We start from the raw sequence: 21,164 nt of genomic DNA, 5'->3' as shown, positions 1-21,164 counted from the left end.
GCAACGAGGTCTGCGTATGTTGCAACGCGCAGGAATGAGAAAGATCAACTTTGCCGGAGGCGAACCGCTGCTGTACCCGCAGTTGCTGAGCAAGCTAGTTGCCTTCTGCAAGGAGGAGCTTCACTTGGAATCTGTGTCTATTGTGACGAATGGCAGCAAGCTGACAGAGCGGTTCATGGCTAAAGCTGCGAAACATATTGACATTATTGCTGTATCATGCGACTCGTTTGATGAGCAGGTCAACATCCAGATTGGCCGCGGCCAGGGCTCGCACCTGGCACAGGTGCAGGAAGTAGCGCGGCTATGCAAGAAATATAAGGTCAAATTCAAACTCAACACTGTCGTCAATCGGTACAATGTGCATGAAGATATGAACAAGCATATCCAGGCCCTCCAGCCATATCGATGGAAGTGTTTCCAAGTTCTCGTTATCGAGGGAGAGAATGACTCCAACTCGACCATCCGGGATGCTCGACGTTTTCAGATCTCAGACGAGGAATTTTGGCAGTTCTGTGATCGTCATTCCAACAATAAATGCATGGTTCCTGAGCCTAATAACATCATGAGGAGCTCATATCTTATTCTCGATGAGTATATGCGATTCCTGAATAAAGGCACCGGCGCCCCGACGGAATCTATCCTCGATGTTGGTGTCTCTCGCGCCCTGGCCAACGTCTACTGGGACCAGGACAGCTTCTATGAGCGCGGCGGGATCTATGACTGGACCAAGGATGTCGGCGAAGGATGTGGATCTGAGAAGAATCCGGCGCTGGAATTCTGAATCGTGAAGGAGGATTCTGAAGATATCATCGGTTAGGAGAAAATTCTGTATTGAATGGGGAAAATTCATTGTGATCAAGGACGACGACGTTATTATTTATGTACCTCGTTGTGTCCCTAGTTAAACTTGCTCATAGTGCTTGGTTAAATTTCTTCTTCATGGGACGAAGGTTGATAATAATATCCATGTTGACAACTACTGACCGAAAATTGCTCTCTAAAATGGAAGAATAATATTAATAATAACTTTAACAAAGGGATGTTGCACAGCTCGATCTACTCCTAAGGCCGCAATCGCGCTGCAGTCCAGCCAACCTGCAGAGGACCCGTGTGCTCTAACCTGGGCATTTCCTCCTTTGGGAGCACCACCAACATCTTTGTGCTCCTCTTGCTGCTGTTGGAGGGTCTTTGGGATATTATTTATGCCAGTCAGACCTAACGGGCTCCGGCTGGACTTGAGTGAGGCTGCAAGGTAGACCAGGCTATCTGTCTCATTGGCCTGCGCTTTTTCTTAATCTAGTCCTCTTAGGCCAATTGGCAGCAACCTCAGATCGCACTTGCTCAGCGAGTCTGCAGTATAAAGATTACCCTGCAATCCCAATGTGGAGGAGTGAATTAGCCAGCTCATAGTCTGAAGCTTCAAAGATTAATACACATTTCCTACATTCCTTGATTTGAGCCGGGGAGTTTAGGGGCGTTTTCTCAGGCCAGTGTCGAAGTTTATTCACAGCTGTCCCAAATGTACGAGCTGGAAAAGAGATTGAGAGAGGCTGATACAAACAGGTTCCAGCTTTACAGCGTGAGGCTGACAACAGCGACACGGATCGGACTGGTCTGCTTGCAGTTTCACTTAACAAGGCTGAGCCCCAGCCTGCATAGTAAGTTCCATCCAACCATCCCATGAACAGTCCAGCGATTCACTGTCTGTGCCCCTTAACAGGCTCCTATATATTAGTGCGTCTTCCACCTCCTCTTTCGTTCTCCCTGCTGATAAACTCGACCTATCTCCGCCAAGAGGTATTGAGGAACACTCCTTCGGCCCGTCCATATTTTTTTTCGTTCTTTCCACAAGGTGATTGGCTTGTCCAGATTCCATAGCCTGCTCAAGATTTCGTTGTCGAAGCTCCAAGGGGGACTTCATCAAGCTGTGTGGTTTCACCTTCCTCCTGTGGAAGCCATGCCGCCGGCATCATCGTCATTCTCCCTGTCGAAGCTTCTCCACCGCCGGAGAGGTCATGGCTCAAAGCACTCTGCGAAGCAAGGATCTGAGACCGATGAGGACCGGAATCCACCCAGGGTACGTCTGTTCGCTCATCCATTACGGCGACCTCTACAAAAAGCGAAGACTGCTCCCAGCCTCATTCCATTCAGGAACGCATGTCTCTGCCGGAACGACTTTGGAATCAAGCCTATGACAGCCTCAAGGCCGACGAAGCCAAATTGGTAAAGGCTTACGAGGATTTCTTGTTTGATAGATTTCGCAACGATGTTTCTTCTATTCCACAAACCCCAAAAGACAGGCAGTCGCAGATGTATGAGCTCATCCAGGACGGTCTGGGGAAGACGAAGAAGGAAGCGAAAATGAAACAGAAGACTGAGAATGTCGTGAAAATGGTGCTCGAAGCCAGGAAGAGCATCGACTTGGCAGTACAGGCCATGCCACAGGCTTCTCTGGCCTGGGCAGGGTTCTCTTTTGCTTTGCAGATAAGATTAATTGTTGTGGAAAGACTGCAGCTATATCAAATCCTGACGTGTCCAAGATATTTTTAAACTCCGCGACAGAGACAAGCGCCAACCGCGAAGGAATCAAACACGTCCTCTCTAGTGTGGATTGGTATTGGAAGTTGGCCGACTACCTTTTCAAGGAGGATAGAGTCGACGATACAAAACTGCTACACGAATTGGAGAAACAAATTGTTGAACTGTACCGAGCTCTCCTCTCATACCAAATTAAGAGCGTCTGCTCGTACTACCGCAACCGGGGAATCGTCTTCTTCCGTGATTTGTTCAAGCTTGATGATTGGAACAGTGATATTACATCGATCAAGAACGCAGAAGATGCTTTGAAGCAGAATATTGATATGTATACTAGGCTCCAAAACAGTACCAACAGCAAGAAGCTTGTCGACATTGTGCTGAGCCAGGAAGATAAGCAGTTCCCGCAAGACCTGTTTCTAACCAACCCAGAGGATGACATGACACTGATTGAAAACACCAAAGGCCAACTACTGCATGATTCATACGTCTGGATCCTTGATGAGCACAATTTTGTTGAGTGGAGAGATGGGAGCAAAACCAGATGCTTTGGATCCAAGGGAACCCAGGCAAGGGCAAGACAATGTTATTGATTGGCGTCATCAAGGAACTGAGGTCTAGCCTCATATCATTCTTTTTCTGCCAAGGTACTGATTCACGGCTTAACAACTCTACTGCAGTCTTAAGAGGTCTGATCTATCAACTGGTGCAGCAAGAGGGGTCTCTGATCTCGCATCTCCGCAAGGAGTATGACAGCGGAGGGTCATCGCGCTTTAAGGATGCTAATGCATTTATTGTCCTATCAAGAATCCTCACCAACATGCTTGACGACCTCAACGACAGAACAGTATATCTGATTGTTGATGCTCTAGACGAGTGTCAGGACACCAAAATGTCGCCACTCCTGCGTCTAATCCGCGAGAACACTTCTAGGTCGTCGTCTCTGGTCAAATGGCTTGTGTCGAGTCGTCACGATGAGCATATCAAGGAGCAACTAACAGTCGGAGAAGGCCAGTTAGACCTGGACTTGAACGCGCAAGATCAGATCAACAGAGCTGTGAATGTGTACATTGAGCACAAAGTTTCTGATCTGACCAAGTTGCGCAATCACAGCAGCGAGGTGCAGAAGGAAGTAAAGAATTATATCATTGCAAATGCAGAGGGGACATTTCTGTGGGCGGCTTTAGTCTGCGAACAGCTAGCAGACCCATACAATCGCCCTAAAACACCACTATCAGTGGTTAAATCGTTCCCACGTGGACTCGACAGACTTTATAAAAAGATGTTGGAACAAATTCAAGCTCGGAATGAAGGCGATCTCGAGGTCTGCAAAGCGATACTTGCATCGATCACCCTTGTCTATCGACCCATTCACCTGAGCGAGCTCACCTCTATCATTGACCTTCCGGAAGATTTCTCCGATGATACAGATTCGTTAGGTTACCTCGTCAGGCGTTGTGGCTCATTTCTGACCATTCGCCAAGATGTCATCTATTTTGTGCATCAGTCCGCAAAAGATTTCCTCAATGAGAATCCTGAGATTTTTCCTAATGGATCATCCCAAGAGCAGAGAGCGATGGTGTTGCGATTATTAGATAGAATGTCACACACATTAAAAAAGGATATATACAACCTTCAGGAACCAGGATACTCCATCAAGGACGTGGTGTCGCCTGATCCAGATCCACTTGATCAGATTCGATATGCCTGTCTCTATTGGGTCGACCACCTATGCAAGGTTGATCAGAGTCTGTATGGGCATGTTGGACTCTGTGACAATGGTTCGATTCATGAATTTCTAAGACAGCACTTCCTTCACTGGCTGGAAGCTCTCAGTCTCCTTAGAAGCTTACTGAACGCAGTTCTTATGATCAAAAAGCTGGAGAATTTACTTGCTGTAAGTTTTGGCTCTTCAAGCAACCACAACTTAGGTATTATATGAGCTAAGTGCATCAACAAAAATTCGAACAACGCCACAGACCTTCTCTCCATCATACAAGATGCAACCCGATTTGTTCCTTATAACAAATACATCATCGAAACCACTCCTCTCCAGGTCTATGTGTCAGCTATTGTCTTCAGTCCTACCAAGAGCAAGATTAGAGCACTGTTCGAAAAACAAATACCATCATGGATTCGTGTATGTCCATCGGTAGAGGAGGATTGGAGCCCGTGCTTGCACACTCTCCATGGCCATACTGAGCCAGTCCTCTCAGTATCTTTCTCTCCTAATGGAAAGAAGGTTGTTTCTGGATCAAGTGACAACACGCTTCGGATTTGGGACTCTGAAACAGGAGCAACATTGCATATACTAGTGGGCCATACTGTGGCAGTCAGTTCAGTATCATTCTCTCCTGACGGCCAGCAGATTGCATCTGGGTCATATGACAATACAATACGATAGTGGGACGCTGAAACAGGAGCGCTCCTGCGTATTCTAACCGGCCATACTAATATAGTCCTCTCAGTATCATTCTCTCCAAATGGGCGGCAGCTTGTGTCTGGATGCTATGACAAAACCGTACGGATCTGGGACGCTGAAACTGGAATGCCATTGCACATACTAAAGGGCCATAGAGATTGCGTCAACTCAGTGTCATTCTCTCCTGATGGACGGCAGGTCGTATCTACTGGTGATGCGTATGGTGGAGAAGTTCGGATTTGGGAGATCAGCACAGGAATATTACGCCATACCTTAAGAATTAATGATTACAGAGACATGGCCATGTCAGCATCATTCTCACCTGATGGACGGCTGGTAGCAGCTGGTATGATAAATAATCACATTCAGATCTGGACAGTGGAAACAGGCACGCTTCAACAGACGCTCGAGGTCTACTCGGCTTCCTCAATATCATTTTCTCCCGATTGGCGTCAGGTAGTTGCATTCGAACGGGACGAAGAGACAATACAGATTTTAAATGCTCGGACCGGGGAAGTGCAGCAGAAGCTTGCAGGACATTCTGCCGCTATTCTCTCAGTGTCAGGACGGCGAGTAGTGTCTGGTTCAGCAGACAATACAGTACGGATCTGGGATGCTAGGTCAAGAGGAGCACTGCCACATATATCAGGATTACACCCAAAAAATAGGTCCTCCTTGTTATCCTTCTCCGCAGATGGCCGATTGTTAGCGTCTGCTTTAGGTGGTGTGACAATACAGATCTGGCACACAGAAACAGGGGCAATACAGCAAACACTAACCAGTAAGGAACACACTGTTATGTCAGTGACATTTTCCCCTAGTGGACGGCAGCTCGCTGCTGGTTTATTTGACTATACAGAACATATCTGGGATCTTGAGACGGGGATGCTGAGACTAAAACTCGGGGAAAATACAAAGATGTTTTATCCCCTGAGTTGGGGAGTAATGGCCTTTTCTCCTGATGGAAAGCGGTTGGCGGCCGACTCAGTGGATAAAGCAGTACGGATTTGGGATCTGCAGGCGGGAATGCTGCAGCAGACACTAACAGATCTTTCTGATTATGCTCTCTTCGTGTCGTTCTCTCGTGATGGACGATGTATGGCGGCTGGTAACGAATTGGTCTACATCTGGGATGCTGAGACAGGGATGCTTCGGCAAACACTCAACGCCAAAGATGAGATCGATTCATTCCTAACATTCGATGATCAGATAAAAAATGATCGGTTAATTTTCTCCCAGAGGAGAACCAATCTATTGACATTCTCTCACGATGGGCGGTTGATGGCATCGAGTTCACTTCCAAATCACGAGGTTAAGATCTGGGATGCCAAGACAGGAGGGCTGCAATATACGCTCACAAAAGGCCCTAAATTCTCGAAATTGTCATTCAGCCACGATGATTCCCGTCTTGTGACGAATTTTGGTTGCATTGCCTTCGATTCTTTACTTGCCAGCCAAAGAGTGAAATGGGTGGGATACCACCTAGATACCAACAGGGAATGGATTGTTCGGGACGACAAAAGAATCCTTTGGCTCCCTTCAGAGTATCAACCGGTCTCCCCGGAGGTCGCAAACGAGAATTTTGTGATGGAATCTAAAACAGGCCGCCTTCTCCTGATCCGATTCGATCCGAACATTCCTCACCTTGTTAACGATGACTGAGTGGCGATGACTGCATAGAGCCTTATAATGAGATGCGGAGGATTGTCAAACAAACTGGGGCACAAAAGAAACACCTAGGTTATCTAGTGAACCCCTAGTATGATTGATAGCTGCCGGTTGACAAGGATTAATATCAGTAAGGGGTGACGCACCAGAGGGGCAGACCATGAAATGAGCAGATTCTTCTTTTCCATGCGTTTGAACATGGTACACGTCAATACAGGTCCATGCTTCCAAAGCATCTTCTCTAACTTGAGGTATGCAGTGGCATATGAGAATATTGGTTTATGTAAATATTTTTGTGAGGGCGATGATTAGAAACGATGAACAGAACAGACATGAGCGAAGAAAGAAGCAAACCATTGCAAGTATGAGCTTTAAAAAACCACAGCGGACGTTCGGTAACACAAATCATTTACACTCTTACCTGTTCTTCGCCGTCCAGGAAGATTTAATTTGTGTCGGATGGCAACCTTCCAAAATGAAGGCAGGCACCATAGAAGGTTCACAGTCGTGAACTTGCAGACATCAAAGCATACGATTGCTCTAGCTGATATCTGTATTGTGACAGTGGACTTCTTCCTGTAGCTTGGGAGTGGTGATACTGAATTGCTGTCGTTTGAACCAAAACAGCTCAAAATATCAAACTTGGAGTTCCGTATTAATGCCCAAGCGAAGTCAAAATGATCCATTTTGCGCCACTGAGATTCCTTCAATTGTCGCGCTCCAAGCGCGGTAGACCCTCGTAAAGGCCGATAAGGCCTCAGCCATAATCCTTTTTTTTTAGAGAAGAGAAATTATCATATCCATTATGTTTTCCACTGAGATATTTGGTAGCGCTCTGCACGATGCTCAACGGCAGGCTATGGTAATCTGTCATTAGTCATTCTCCCAGCTCCCAGACTTCCAAAAGGTTGTCTGTGCACCTGGAGTACCAATAGTACGCTACATCTTCTCGAAGCGGCCCATCCTATCCTGACCAGCGACTTTTTTTTTCTTGGTCGTTTGAATCGCCTGTGACGAGTTTGGGAGAGATAAGGAGATAAGCTTATCGATAAGGCGCGTTACAGAACCTGCCAAGAAATCCCAAAACTTTTTTCCAACACCAAAAAAGCGCCCATGGGCCCGTAATCTCTGCAGACCACTCACCCCCCAGAGCACGAGAGCAGCCACGATGCTCCGAGAAGTGTAAGTGTGAGACATACAGACGCCATTCCATCCGCAGAAATAGTCGAAGGTTGAATGCGAAGTTGACTCCTGTGCAGCAAACCGAAAAATGCCCGAACGGCCCGCATCCTCAAGAAGCGGGAGCCTCAGCTCATCGAGCCGCCGAAGCGCACACTCCTGCTGCACGGCACAAGGTGCCCGATGCCACTGAACACCGTCCTCAAGACCTTCCACTGCCTGACAAACCCGCATTCGGTGTTGTTCAACAGGAAGAACGAGAACATCCACCCGTTCGAGAGCACGGAGAGCCTCGAGTTCCTGGCCAACAAGAATGAGTGCGGCATCGTCGTGTTCGGCAGCAGCAACAAGAAGCGGCCCAACTGCGTGACGCTGGCCCGGATCTACAACTCCAAGGTGCTGGAGATGGTCGAATTGCTTCTTCTCCCCCAGCCGGGAGACGAATCGCTCACACCGACCAATGCGCTGAAGATGCACATTGGGATCGGGCTGCGGCCCATGATCCTCTTCGCCGGCAGCGTCTGGGCGGACGAGACGTCGACGACGTTCGCGATGATCAAGAGCATCCTCCTGGACATGTTCAAGGGCGAGGAGACCAACAAGCTGGACGTCGAAGGGTTGCAGTACCTGATGATGGTCGGAGCGGAGGAACCCGCGGGCCAGGGTATGCTGCCGGTGATCCACATGCGATGGTACAAGATCCGCACGCGGCGGAGCGGCCACAAGCTGCCGCGTGTCGAGCTCGACGAGATTGGCCCCAAATTTGACTTCAAGGTCGGCCGCGTCCGCCCGGCGGATCCGGACGTCATGAAGGAAGCCATGAAGCAGGGCAAGCGGCCCAACGAGGAGCCCAAGACGAAGAAGAACATTGAAATGGACCCGATCGGTGACAAGATCGGCCGCGTCCATCTCGGCAAGCAGGATCTGAGCAAGCTGCAGACGAGGAAGATGAAGGGTCTCAAGAGGCGCGCGGGCATCGATTCGGATGACGAGGGAGGTTCGGACGTGGATATGATGGATGTCGATGAGATTTCGGAAGGTGAAGGCAAAAAGAAGAAGGCTAGAACAAGCTGAAAAGGCCGATGATGCAGTGCGTGGTTGTTTCGATGTTGTGTTCTGTACGGCGTTGAGGGTGGTATCGGTTGGTTTTCTTTTCTCTTTCAGCTACGATGATTACGTTGGTACTATTAGTCAAAACGTTTGGACATATTCCTTATATTGTTATTCCGCATTCAATCTAGCAAATGGCTTTTTCGCCCTGACGCCCTTCTGACAACACCTTTCGCCATTTTATATCCCGAAATATTCTCGCAGAGAAAGAATTTATTCAGATCTGTATAGACACACGAAACAAAGAAGATACAAGAAGCATAAAGAAGATACAAGAAGCAATTCTCCCAACTCCTATCCCAGTGATGACCACCTGCCTGCTAGATGATAAATATTGGCGAATGAAGCCATCTGCTGTATGTTGCTGCCTGAGGCAGAATACGGAAGCTCGTCACGTGGGGCCGGTGACGTCGGTGCCGGGCCGGGGAAACCATCACATGCCGAGGATCGCCTGCATCGCTCGGTGGGATGGAACGAGCTTTCCCGATTTATTTCGCCCGACAAGCCATCGCCATGTCCTGACAGAGACTTGATTCCTCTTCTTCGTCTTCCTGCGACTCGATTGGCGCTGGTCGACACTGGACTTTTGCAACACATGATCTCGACGCGACAGCGCTGATCGCTACAAGTCTGCCTGCGAGTAGACTGCAGCCGAGGTCTGGCTGCGAACGGACGCAATGGCTTCGATCATGGTAAATGCTGTCGCATACAGACCTTCCAAGGCTGCCGCTGATTCTGGAGCAGGACAAACTGGATGCGCTTGTCCTGAACCCCGATCTCGCACCGCTCTTTAAACTCGTCAAAGCTGCCCGCAATGGCGCCGTCTACGGTGCCAAAGTCCGGTTTCCGCACGCTCTGGTGTAAGCAGTCTCAAACGAATGGTCATGATGCGAAGTGCGCAGGTTGGAATACTGATGAAGGTTTTCTTGTGCAGAATGATCTTCCTCTTTCGATCCGGAACGTGAGTACTGTTCCCTGTCCTGTCCGTTGGAGATGATACGCTAACACAACGTTGTATTCTAGCTTCCGCGAGAAGATCAAACTCGTCCTCAAGGCCACTCGACAGCACGCTCGTAACCTTGCGACATTCGCCGTGATCTACAAGAGCACGTTATTTGCCCTGAAATACCTGAATCCAGCGGGCAGTGGAAAAGAGGGCCGGTATGATACCTTTGTCGCGGGATTGCTGGGTGGATATATCGTGTTCGGACGCAATCCTGGCAGTATCAGCCAGCAGGTATGTTCCTGAATATCTACTCTGCCGGCTCAGTTGTCTGTGTTGGATGGAGACTGATGGATCGATTGGCAGATCGTCATCTATGTCTTTGCTCGAGTGATGCTGGCTCTTGCCAAGATGGCAATCCAGCCCAATATGCACCCGCTCTCGTCGCTGATCACCCCAGAAGTCCGGACGAAAATTAGCGAAAATGCATGGCCCGTCTTCGCCAGTCTCACCTGGGCCTTGGTCATGTACATTTTCCGCTGGTACCCTGAGAGCATTGTATCGAGTCTAAGAAGCAGCATGACCTACATGTAAGCGGCGATTCTTTTCTCTGCTGATGGCGTAATGTCATAGCTAATTCGTCCTTCTACCAGATACGTTGACTCTGACCATTGGAACTCTTTCCACAACTTGTTGATATTCAACAAATGAGCGCTAGCATAGAGGCTTTCTGTTGGTGCCGGGTGTTTAGAGGCGCATCATGAAGTCGACTGGGATTTCCATTTCTCCTTTTCTTATTCTTAGTTTCACGCTGTATATCTTTAACGAATTAGCGGTGGGAACTTGTCCTGCATGTGGTCTTTTTTTATCATTAGGTCATTGGATCCTGAGCTGGTCTCCTAGAGAATGGATCTGAGCATCCATGGATATGTAACTAGACCGATACAATTAACCGTTTTGCCATACACATCAAACTTTCACCTAGCTATCCGACGAACCGTCGCCGTGTCTACAGTCCAGAAAAGACTCTACCATTCCACAACTGCGTCAGCAATGCCACTTTAAATTCCACACGTCGGACATTGACCTGATGGCCTCGCTTTCGAAAAAGGTCATGTAGCGACGTGTTGATCTTGTAGCCCACGATCTTCGCAGATCGACTGGACGATTGTGACTGCTATCCCGCGGACTGAATTCCAAATTCTGGAGCATCCTGGAAACGAATCCCCAGAACGCGAGCAACGCGTCGGGAGAGTGGATGATGCCGAGACGGAAACGGGCGATCTTGTCCAGGGAGGGCATCGAGGAGTACGACAGGCTTCTTCTGAAGACTGACTTGCGGTGGACTGGATATGAAAGAAAATAACCAAGTTGACCACTGCTGCTGATGTTTCGTTTTGCTTGTACTCTTTCCTGTACGATATTAATGTTCATCACATGACCAATTGGCGTCGATCAGGAGTCGATATTTGCAGAGCATCCACCATACTTGCTGCCAACGAACTCTGCACATAGTCTCTGGCGCACAGAGCCATGCGATTCTAGCTATAATAACACTGATGGAGGATTTAAAACCCTGACATCTTGTCGAGGTATTCCACTGTAAAGTATATCAACGAGACAGTATATACACAGCAAACAATGATCACAGCGTGGGGCACGATTTTGCTGGCGCGGCATATAATAGCTCCCTACATTCATGTATGTATTCCTCCATTTATCATAATACATTTCACTTAACTATGGTAAGCATCCGTTAGAAGTTAATAGGAATAGCGATGTTACTTGGAGAGAATCCGTAAGGTGGGTCACGGTGCCCACCACTATTACCACTTACGGAAAAGAAAAAGGTGTGAACGCGTCCAGACGCGACGGTCGAATTCCCGCGAATCTGAGCATTCTCTTCCTTGAGTACTCTGTATGTTTCCTCTGATTCTCGGTCTCTCGCCTTGTCACTACGGCCTTGTATAGAACTGTCCGGTCTGAGCATTTGGTCGAATTGCGCACGGTCAATACCGGTCTTGAATCAAGCACATCGACGACGCGACGCGATACTTGTACCCACCAGTCCACGCCGCTTGATCAGTTTTCTCAACTGGGACCTGTCTAAGAGCCTTTCCTTTCGTTCACCTTCACTGCGGGTGTGAAGGATATCGTCAAATTTGGCTTTGCTTGGCTTGGCGCAAAAAAAAAAATGGATTCGGACCCGGACTGGTGCTGGGATGCGATGGCAGAGGATATCATGTTGGGATGGTCACAGAAGCGCGATATAATAAAATGGGTGTATGACAAGCTCCCCAGATATAGACAGCAAAACATGACAAGCCAGAAGTTCTGGAAGGACTGCTCTGACTACATATGTGAACACCTCGATTGGTACATCGAGAGACCGGATCATTTGGTCGCCCTGTGGGAAAGAATACGACTGCGTATCAAGTGGCCTCTGCACGGGTGTGACACTCCAGGTTTAAGCCAATGGGCAGATTACATGGAGTGGTGGATCTATCTGCCCGAGGATCAGAAGCGCCTTCGAGACGAGCCTGTGCCAAAGGTCTCTGCGCTGGATAGATTGCTTTCTTCAATGACACAGCGGGCCTGGGACAGAGCTGAGAAGAACAATGCGGCGTGCAAGAGGAAACGCCCGGATGAGGATGACACCACATCGAAGCTGCTTCCGAGCAAGAAACAGCGGACGGAAGAAAAGGACGACAAGGAGGACAGCGGACCAAAGGAAACGGTGGTGCAGAAGCTTGACAAACTGAACAGCGGCCTTGCAGAAGCGACGGAGATCTTCAAGGCGCAGATGACGACGCTGACAACTTCTGCCACCGAACCCGTGCGTGCAATGTGCGAGTCGATGGCTCAGCTTGTATCGAGACAGGAACTCCTCCAGTCATCGTTAAAGGAAATGGACTCGTATATCGCTCGACTTACAGAAGAACAAGCCAGTCTACACGCCACCATTACCCATGTTGGGGTCCAGATGCGTGAGATAGGATCCCAAATGAGCAGGACCATGGAGATGCTGAAAGAAGTCAAGGCGAAGGAGCTGAATTCGTAACGTTCAGCAGACGTTTATAAATACAGACGATTCGGAATTTTTGGAGGTGGAAGATAATTAATCATTTTCAGTATATATGTACTGCACAGTAGTTAGACGATGAGACTAATATACCCCTTTGTTCTTTTCGACGTTCTTTGCTTCTGTCAATGAAATATAATGTCATTATAAACAGCTACATGCATATAGGTGTACTTATACGTTTCCATCTTGTACTGTCTACTAGTGAGCTTTGATAAGTTCTATTCATGTTCAACTTTATTATTGCACACTAAGATTGGCTGCATCAGGATCATTTAAAAATTCTTAAGCTTAATGCGATTTATTCACTTTCAATACGGACTAAGTAACACAACCCTCCAAAATGAAAAACATCGACCGTTTGGGGAAGCCAAATTGGGAATGACGGCAATTCTTTAAGAGAATAAAAGGAATAAAAATTTCCGGGACTCTTGGTCAATCATCGTACGACGTGACGAGGAGACTGAAAAGGAAATTCTCCTGGGCAGCCTCGCTAGCGCGTTTGTTGCCTTTTTGATATTCCTGACACACGACTCTGTACGTTTCAGAATCCAACAGCCCCTGTCGCAGAAATGATGTATCCACTATCCGCGGTGACCCAGATTCCTTTTTCTTTCTCCAGCACGGACCAAGAGCTTCTCCGCATAATTATTTTGTACTTTATACTGGAATCTGCCTGCTTAAAACACTCCGCGTCGGACCGATGTAGCGACCTCCCCTCCACTTCCTTTCTTTGGATCCATGAGACAATAATGGACATGGAGCCATCCGCTTTTTGAGACCGTTTGGGAGGCTATTCTCGGTTTAAGCTGTAGAAGATCTCAATCTGCTTTTTGTATCGACGGTGATCGTCCTGTCCCGAATCAGTTCGAGAGCGAAGTGCAGACATGCTCTGATCCAGCAGTGTCTTACCCGAGCTCAATGTGGCTGTTTGCCATGCCCCGGATCCTTATTGAGCCGTCCCAGCCGCTGTTGACCCTGCTGATCAAGGCTAATTCTGGACTTCCATTGTATCAGATGATTCCGCTGACACAGGACACCATTCCGCGTTCGAGATTGTCAAGGTAGGCAGCGGCATGCATATAAAAGAGAAGTCGAATCCATGCCGCTCTGCAATTGCTGGGTCATTCTCTATTCAAGTCGGTTCCTGGTGAAGACCTCCATTCTTTAATTCTTTCCATTACTGTTGCCATTCTTTCTTTCTCTTCTCTTGTTCTCCGTGATCTGCTGGTTAGATCACGACATCCACATTTTCTTGAAAATGCATTTCTCCAAAGTCGCCGGGGTTGTTGCCCTTGGTCTCCTGAGCAGCCTGTCTTTCGTCAGGGCTGGGACAGACCTTGACACGAAGAGTCTTCGTGGTCGTTTTGTGGTATGCTCTGCATATTCTTGCTTCTACTTCGTCTAGAAACTGACAACTTCACAGGGTAGCGGGGCCAATATCGCGGCTGCTCACGTCAACGCAGTAGAGAGACGCGATCCCCAGCTTGATAGTCGGAGCCCCTTTGCTGCTGCATTGACCTTTGAAGTCCGAGAGCACAACGCGGGCGAGGAAAAGAAGGCCAAAAACGAAAATGAGAAGAAGAAGGGTGCTGCTGGTGCAACAAGCGCAGCTGGCAACAGTACCACAACTGCTACAGGGAACAAGGACAAGAAAAAGGGAGAGAAGGCCAAAGATGCCCACGGAAAGAAGAAGGGTGCAGGAGCAGGCGCTGCTGCTGCGGCCGGCAATAGCACCGCCGCTGCTACAACGAACCCGGACGCTGGCTCTGTCTCGTCGCTGAACGGCGCCGCCAAGGGAAAGAAGGGCAAAGCTGGCGGCAATACCACCTCCGCAGCAGCCGATGCTGGGACGTCAAGCAGCGCAGCGTCTGGAAATGTCAATGCCAATGCGAATGGAAACGGCAATGGTAACGGCAATGCGGCATCGAACAGTGCAGGCGCCTCGGACCTGCTGGGATCTCTCCTCGGTGCGTTGGGGAATGATTTAGGACTCCGCGATGTCGACGAGTCTGCTTTACCGGTAGACGCTCTACCCGTCAAGCGCGCCGAAGAAGCGAAGGAAGAGGCAAAAGCAGCCAAGGGCAAGGTCACTGTCAAGGGCAAAAATGGAAAGAATGGAAAGAACCATGGACAATAACAACAATGCTGGCGCTGCTGCTGCGGTGCAGCAGCTGGTGCCGCAGCTGGTGCCACTGGTGCTGGTGCTGGTGTTGGCAGTGCTGCAGGGAACAGTACCGCAAGCACGACGACGAACTAGACACAGCTCTGCACTTGGCCAGGGCGAGAGAGATTGAGTAGTGGAGTTCCAGCCTCGGGACGATGTAAAACAAGATAGATAGCAAGATTGTGAATGGAGGAGAATGCATGTTTGATGGATGTATTAGAAACATTTTAGCTCGGAGACATCGGTTCAAGGTAATACAATACCGGTAAACATCATGTGCCTCACTAAAGTCGTTCTCTTTGTCTTTCTTTCTTTCTTTTTTTTTTTTGTTTCTTCTGTTTCTCCAAAAAAGAATTATCTCGGCGATAGGGCCGAGTCATCCAGTAGACGAAGGAGATGACGCTGTAGAAAGACCTATATTGGTAGGTCTCCAGGAGTTTAGGGAGTTGTCAACGTCCCTGAAATTCTAGTTGAAGGCATTTTCCACACTGCTGAGGATCTTTATCTGGGCAGAACCAGTGTGTCATAACGGCAGGGAATGGTACAGGGTAAATGTTGCAGAAGCCATTGATAATCACCGCGTCTTTTCGGCCACTGTGTCTTCGTTCAAGTCATCACTCGTGCACATATAATTCATACAATCGAGCAAGCTTTCCCCGCTTTCTTCATTATCGCTTCGATACAAGGAGATCCACTAACGACCAGAAATATACCTTCAGCAAGAGAAAAGATGCGCCTGCACTGAGCCTGCATTATATTATGCAGAGAGACTCACGCATTGAACTTGGTGATCACAATTCATGATATCAATTTCTTGTGGAAGAAGCCGCAATGGTCTTGGTGAAAGGAAGACACCGTGACCACAGAAGCAGGAGGAACGGTCGATTTGACGACGAGCCATGGTCGATCATATTAAACCATCAGTAACAGACGAGAGTTGACAGGACAACGAGTCGAGTGAAAGCCAACAACAACACTAATCAAAGGAGTAAAAAAAAAAGGTACAACGTTGAGGTTAATACTCGTTCCGTGCTTGGTTTCTTCGCTGTCTTATAAGGTAAATGTTGGTAGATCGATATACGTACGGTACATTCTAGACCCCATTCTGCAATAACTTTCTCAATCTACAGTTCGAAACATGCAATAATTTCGTATTTTGCCTGCATTATCAGTCTTCAAGGCGCTAAAAGTAGATTGGAGATATGAAATTGGGTATCCCAATCACTTCCTCAGTAAGAAAGGGTTAGGGATAATGATCGCTGCGGGTGTCTGAGACCCCAGAGGATATGCTTCTAGAGTACCTTTTTTTTTGACATACCTGCAGCAAAGGAGACAGAAGAAAATACGCAATAAGGTCGCCGATTGGGCGGAGTATAACACCATGATATCAAACCTGGGGTGACAGAGCACGCTGCTGAATTTGTCACAACCGGTCTTCTCAGCCAGGTCAGATGAGTAACCCGGACACGGCGACTTGAAGAACAGATCGAGTGGCGACACAGGATATACAAAATCAAAGCAGACTGCAGGCTGGTACGAGAACTAACCGGCAGATATATCGAAGCAAATAGGATATACAAAGCCATGTACTATGGTACTGCTCTTATTGTTCGTGGCTACCATATCTCCAAGCAAGAAAGGTATCCGTTCTGTCTAGGAAGATGGAGCAAATAAGAATCATGGCAAATGAACTAACTGCCAGAGTGATAAAGAGTGCTGTAAATCGCTGCTGGGTGATCTCCTTCTAACAATGGTGAGCGATTAATTTTGGAGCGGGGAGATGAAGTCTGTGATATCGTCCTCATCTTTTTCTTTTCTCTTTTTTGTGGCATCTACGTGCAAGCCATAAGCTTTGACTTGACGGCATCACTGCTCAATGTCAGCATACATGCCGTCGTTAAACTTCTCAAAAATCTAAAGATTTTTCTATTGTCAGACTATCATGTAACTACCGAGGAAAATAAGAAAGAGGGGAGAAGAACAGAAAAGAAAACAGGCTTTTTATGCCGCAAACCTCCTGTGCACGGAGATTTCCATCACCTTCATTGTCTCTGATAGTTAAATATCCAGAATACTAATAAAGCAGTAGGAATCTATACATTACATACTTCGCTACGCCGGATTGTATGCACTGTAAGCACAGTCTCTGAAGCTTCTCAGATTCCTGCTACTCCGTTGCTTTGTTTTTGGTGTTTTCTCCATCCAAGTATAACAACTAATGCGGGAATGCGTAGTGTCTGTCTAGACAAAGGAAAGGAATCAAAATTGGTGCAGATCAAGTAAGATAGATAGGCTTCTTCACAGCAGAAAAAATAGAGGATATCTCACCTAAGGATGACCAGGGTGTTGGTCAACACCAGATTTCCGGGTCTGTGCAGTTGGGATCGCCTCTCTTGCAGCTCTCGCAACAGGACCATTGCCGGGCTTCTGGAGGAGGAGTACTACTAGTGAAGCTGGGACTGGCACTGCCATTGTGCCAGTACTCGCAATAAAAAGGGTGGCGATCGTCAAGACTGTAGCAGCAACAGCCTTCATTTTGTCGAGCACAACGGTGAAGAAAAACGACAGTAGGACATAGGTAGTTGTTAATATGTACAGTGGATTACATATATTATCCATACGAACGAGTTAGTTGAGCTGAAGATCGACAACAGAGCTGATGTAACCCTGTTTCATCAGGTAAGACGTTCGTTGATCAATATACATTCTGGACCCCACTGCGAGAATCATTGGCAACACTGCTATTCCGTATGGAGTAGTACGCTGGGCGTCTGTCTTTGGGCTTGGGGGCTCCCTGATTGGCTCTAGCACAAGACATTTGACAGGCGACCAAGTCTCTGCACGAGGATTTGACGTCGATCCAAGGCCTGTTTGTCGTTTGGTGGATTCCATGTACGAGGGGGCGGGAAAGGATCGAGATAGTCAACCAAACAATACAATACGGACAAGTTCCCTGACAATGTCGCCTGGATGCAAAGACACCGTAATCATCAAGATAATAACCGAGGTGAGTGATATGAACTCTCTAATGGCTCTCGTCTATTTCTGGCTACATCTATTTGAGCACTGCTTGAACCGCTCCGTAGTCGGTGCCGGGAGCCGTGTATGTCTTCTCCAGCTTTAGGCCAGCTGCATCCAGAAGCTGCTGCCACTGCTTCTCCGTGCGCTGAGCCCCTGTCATCGTCATCATGACCAGGTCGGTCGACGCCGTCTCCATGCTGGCTCCAACCGGCGGGACAACAAATTCCGCAATGACAATTCGCGACTTGCCGGGCTCCATCGCCACCGCCGTGTTCTTCAGAATCTCGACGCAGATGTGGTCGGGCCAGTTGTGCAACACACGCCGCAGGTAGTAAATATATGCTCCTAAAAAGCGAGGGACCGTCAGCTACTCGCCGCGATGTCTGCGGATAACTCCTGTACATCACCTTTGATGGGCTGCGGCTCGAAGAAGTTGTATTCGCACTTCTCGATTCGGAAATCGGACAGGTCGTCGGTCTCCGCAAGCACCACCGGACGGTCCTGCAGGACCAGGCGACCCGGCACATCAGAGATCAGCTGGTGGATCCTTTGCAGGCAGTGTCCTTTGCCGCCTCCGATATCTACCACCAGTACACTGTCGTCGCTCGTCTGGTATTGACTCAACAGGGCCCGGAAATCCATAATGTCGACCGACCACATGCTCGACTCGGACTGCGCTGCCATACCGAGGTTCAGGGCTTTCACCCGTTCGGGGTATTGCGCCATGTGCTCAAAGACCGTTTTCCCCCCGGTCTGGTGTCCGTACGTGTATGGGCTGTTTCTCTCCTGAGAAGGGTTCTTCCACCCCGAGGTAGCAAAGAACTCGGGGAGCTTGACCCACGGGAGGAGGATATTATCCGTCCTACCAAAAGAACGCTTTCAGTCAGAAAAAAAAAGCCTGAAGGCAAGGACTATGTCTGTGCTGTACACACGTACCAAAGAGTGAACATTCCTCGAGCATGCGGGGACAAAAAGATTTCCGAGAATGGGGTATGGGCGTATTCTTCCTCGGCCACCTCTTTAAAAGGACCGACGACGGTCACAGCCCTCATCAGACGAACTAGAAAAGACGCCGTCAGAGACGGTATTTCGATTTTAGGATCGGAACCAAAAGTTTACCGAGCAATTCTTTGTCAACGTTGAGGGCTTCCGCGAGCTTGGTGGCGGTAATCGTGCCGTCGACTGGGATCTTCTCAAACGCTCCCATGGCGAGAAGAGTCCTAATGGCGGCGGCTTGCGCGCCCTAGATGGATTTGCATCAGAAGCCAGTTTTTTGACCATGGAATTGTCCCCCGTATACTGACTTTCTCAGAGTACTCGAATAGGGCATCCATCGGTCCACGGACCGTCTGGAGGAGCCTCGTGGCGTCCACGACTAGGGCATTGTGCGCAACCGTCAGATTCGCCTTGTCTTCAAGACGATCACTTCCATGGAAGTGCTTAGCGGCGCTCTCGTAAGAGGCCAGCTGCACTTTGACTCCCTCGAGAGCATCATGAATCGCAGCTATTCGTTGCTCAATGTCCTGTCCTGACTGCATCGTGAATCGAGAAATCTGTTGTTACTGCGCGATCAGGAAACGTAAGGTGAATGAAATAGATGGCCAAGGAAAAGGAAAAGGAGGCGGATTCATTCAGCTTTTTCTACCGTAGATAAATCGTGAGTGCCCTAGCTAGCTTGAATCCTTCCTTCTGTCCTGGAAGGATTCTTAAGTGCGATTCGAAATATCGGTTACATTATTAAAACTTATAAAACATACGGAATGTAATTGGAAGGCGTTCTAGCTATAAAGGGTATGTCGTATAAGATAAGCTATATATAGTGGTAGCAGTTGTAGCAGCTAAGATTAAAGCTAAATTTTTACTGGATTCGAACCTTCCAATGCAGCAATTGCTAAACCGCAATTGGTAATGCGGTACTCTGTAGATGATGGTAAGACACAAGTCGAGCTTCATCTTCATGTTTTGACGCGGTAGGCAGTCAGGGGGTGGGGAGGGTTACAGATCTTAAATCCCTAATGAATTAGTCCATGCAAGGAATCCCGTTTGGTAATGGTTTGGCCGGTGGAATTCCTTCGAACTAACTTGCTAGCTTGCGAGGCCTACGAATCCTGACACCTCCCTTTGCTGATAAGTTAATGTCGGACGCCCAGAAAAGGAAACTAAGAGCAAATGGTATGACTGTCACACGAATCTTAACCTAGAGGTACAGTACATGCCCTGGAACATTAACTTAAACTTCTAGTGACATCAAGACTAAGTTCATGCTATCAGAAAGCCGAGTACTTAGCATTCCGTGTAGGCTCAAGTCTCACCGAATGCCAATCTACCGTAGGGTAGTGAGCGCGCTTATCCCTGCGTTCTTGGCTGGGAGAGAGCAGAGATTGCATCGGGCTCATCAATACGGCCAGATCTATGTCTTCGAGCGGTCTATACATTGCGCCTGACGCAATCTTCCCCTTTGGCCAATCCTCATCTTTTAGAAGCTCCGACATCAAAATCTCCATCAATACAGAGTAGACTGGGCAAATTCTCCCCTGCCCTCTTTTGTTAACCCTAACCTCGTAATGGCAGCGTCGTGTCGGCTATGATTCTGCTCGTCAGACAGGAACTTGATCAAATAGCGCATCCCACCTGGGAAGGATTGTCAGCGGGTTCCAGTAACGTAATTCCCAACCGAACCGGACACCCGACCGAGCCGGACACCCCATCCAAAGTCCACGCGTTTAGGATACTGAAGCTATTCAAACAACCACCATGCCACCAAAATCGCGTCTATCGTCTCGAGACTTGGTGGAACAAGAGGGGAGGATCCAACTCGCGATCTCTGCTTTAAAAAACAACGAAATCCCAAGTGTTCGTCGTGCAGCGGAGGTTTTTAATGTGCCTAAATCTACACTTCATGACCGACTGACTGGCCACCATTTTCGAATCGAACAACGTGCCAATGGCCACAGGCTATCTCAAACTCAGGAAGATGCTTTGATACAATGGATACTATCTAGGGATTCACGTGGAGTACCTCCTAGGCCTTCCATGT

General features: G+C 48.3%; 7 protein-coding genes across 7 annotated transcripts; 6 read left to right on the top strand and 1 right to left on the bottom strand.

The window, feature by feature from the left end:
* On the top strand, positions 1-781 carry T310_7557 (uncharacterized protein; the record flags this gene model as incomplete). The annotated part of the gene is made up of 1 exon (XM_013469655.1): positions 1-781. A coding segment is annotated over one exon (781 nt), but the record flags the coding sequence as incomplete, so codon positions are not given.
* A 1,176-nt stretch (positions 782-1,957) lies between these two features.
* Positions 1,958-6,619, top strand: T310_7556 (uncharacterized protein; the record flags this gene model as incomplete). The annotated part of the gene is made up of 6 exons (XM_013469654.1): positions 1,958-2,077; positions 2,152-2,427; positions 2,508-3,120; positions 3,216-4,432; positions 4,484-4,867; positions 4,940-6,619. 6 exons carry the CDS (start codon positions 1,958-1,960, stop codon positions 6,617-6,619), a joined length of 4,290 nt encoding a protein of 1,429 aa, XP_013325108.1.
* A 1,174-nt stretch (positions 6,620-7,793) lies between these two features.
* On the top strand, positions 7,794-8,878 carry T310_7555 (Ribosome biogenesis protein; the record flags this gene model as incomplete). The annotated part of the gene is made up of 2 exons (XM_013469653.1): positions 7,794-7,807; positions 7,885-8,878. The coding sequence occupies 2 exons, from the start codon at positions 7,794-7,796 to the stop codon at positions 8,876-8,878; spliced, it is 1,008 nt and encodes a 335-aa protein (XP_013325107.1).
* A 341-nt stretch (positions 8,879-9,219) lies between these two features.
* On the top strand, positions 9,220-10,451 carry T310_7554 (Peroxisomal membrane protein (PmpP24); the record flags this gene model as incomplete). The annotated part of the gene is made up of 4 exons (XM_013469652.1): positions 9,220-9,270; positions 9,659-9,774; positions 9,938-10,151; positions 10,224-10,451. The coding sequence occupies 4 exons, from the start codon at positions 9,220-9,222 to the stop codon at positions 10,449-10,451; spliced, it is 609 nt and encodes a 202-aa protein (XP_013325106.1).
* Positions 10,452-11,498: 1,047 nt separating this feature from the next.
* Positions 11,499-12,918, top strand: T310_7553 (uncharacterized protein; the record flags this gene model as incomplete). The annotated part of the gene is made up of 3 exons (XM_013469651.1): positions 11,499-11,558; positions 11,608-11,775; positions 12,007-12,918. The coding sequence occupies 3 exons, from the start codon at positions 11,499-11,501 to the stop codon at positions 12,916-12,918; spliced, it is 1,140 nt and encodes a 379-aa protein (XP_013325105.1).
* Positions 12,919-14,200: 1,282 nt separating this feature from the next.
* Positions 14,201-15,079, top strand: T310_7552 (uncharacterized protein; the record flags this gene model as incomplete). Its single annotated transcript, XM_013469650.1, has 2 exons — positions 14,201-14,311; positions 14,366-15,079. The coding sequence occupies 2 exons, from the start codon at positions 14,201-14,203 to the stop codon at positions 15,077-15,079; spliced, it is 825 nt and encodes a 274-aa protein (XP_013325104.1).
* A 3,082-nt stretch (positions 15,080-18,161) lies between these two features.
* T310_7551 (O-methyltransferase) lies at positions 18,162-19,665 on the bottom strand (the record flags this gene model as incomplete). Its single annotated transcript, XM_013469649.1, has 5 exons — positions 18,162-18,494; positions 18,530-18,989; positions 19,064-19,187; positions 19,247-19,370; positions 19,432-19,665. The coding sequence occupies 5 exons, from the start codon at positions 19,663-19,665 to the stop codon at positions 18,162-18,164; spliced, it is 1,275 nt and encodes a 424-aa protein (XP_013325103.1).
* Positions 19,666-21,164: the final 1,499 nt, after the last annotated feature.

This window comes from Rasamsonia emersonii (assembly GCF_000968595.1).
Source record: "Rasamsonia emersonii CBS 393.64 chromosome Unknown ctg1118621760560, whole genome shotgun sequence".
Taxonomy (NCBI): domain Eukaryota; kingdom Fungi; phylum Ascomycota; class Eurotiomycetes; order Eurotiales; family Trichocomaceae; genus Rasamsonia; species Rasamsonia emersonii.
This window is presented reverse-complemented; position numbering and strand designations above follow the sequence as displayed.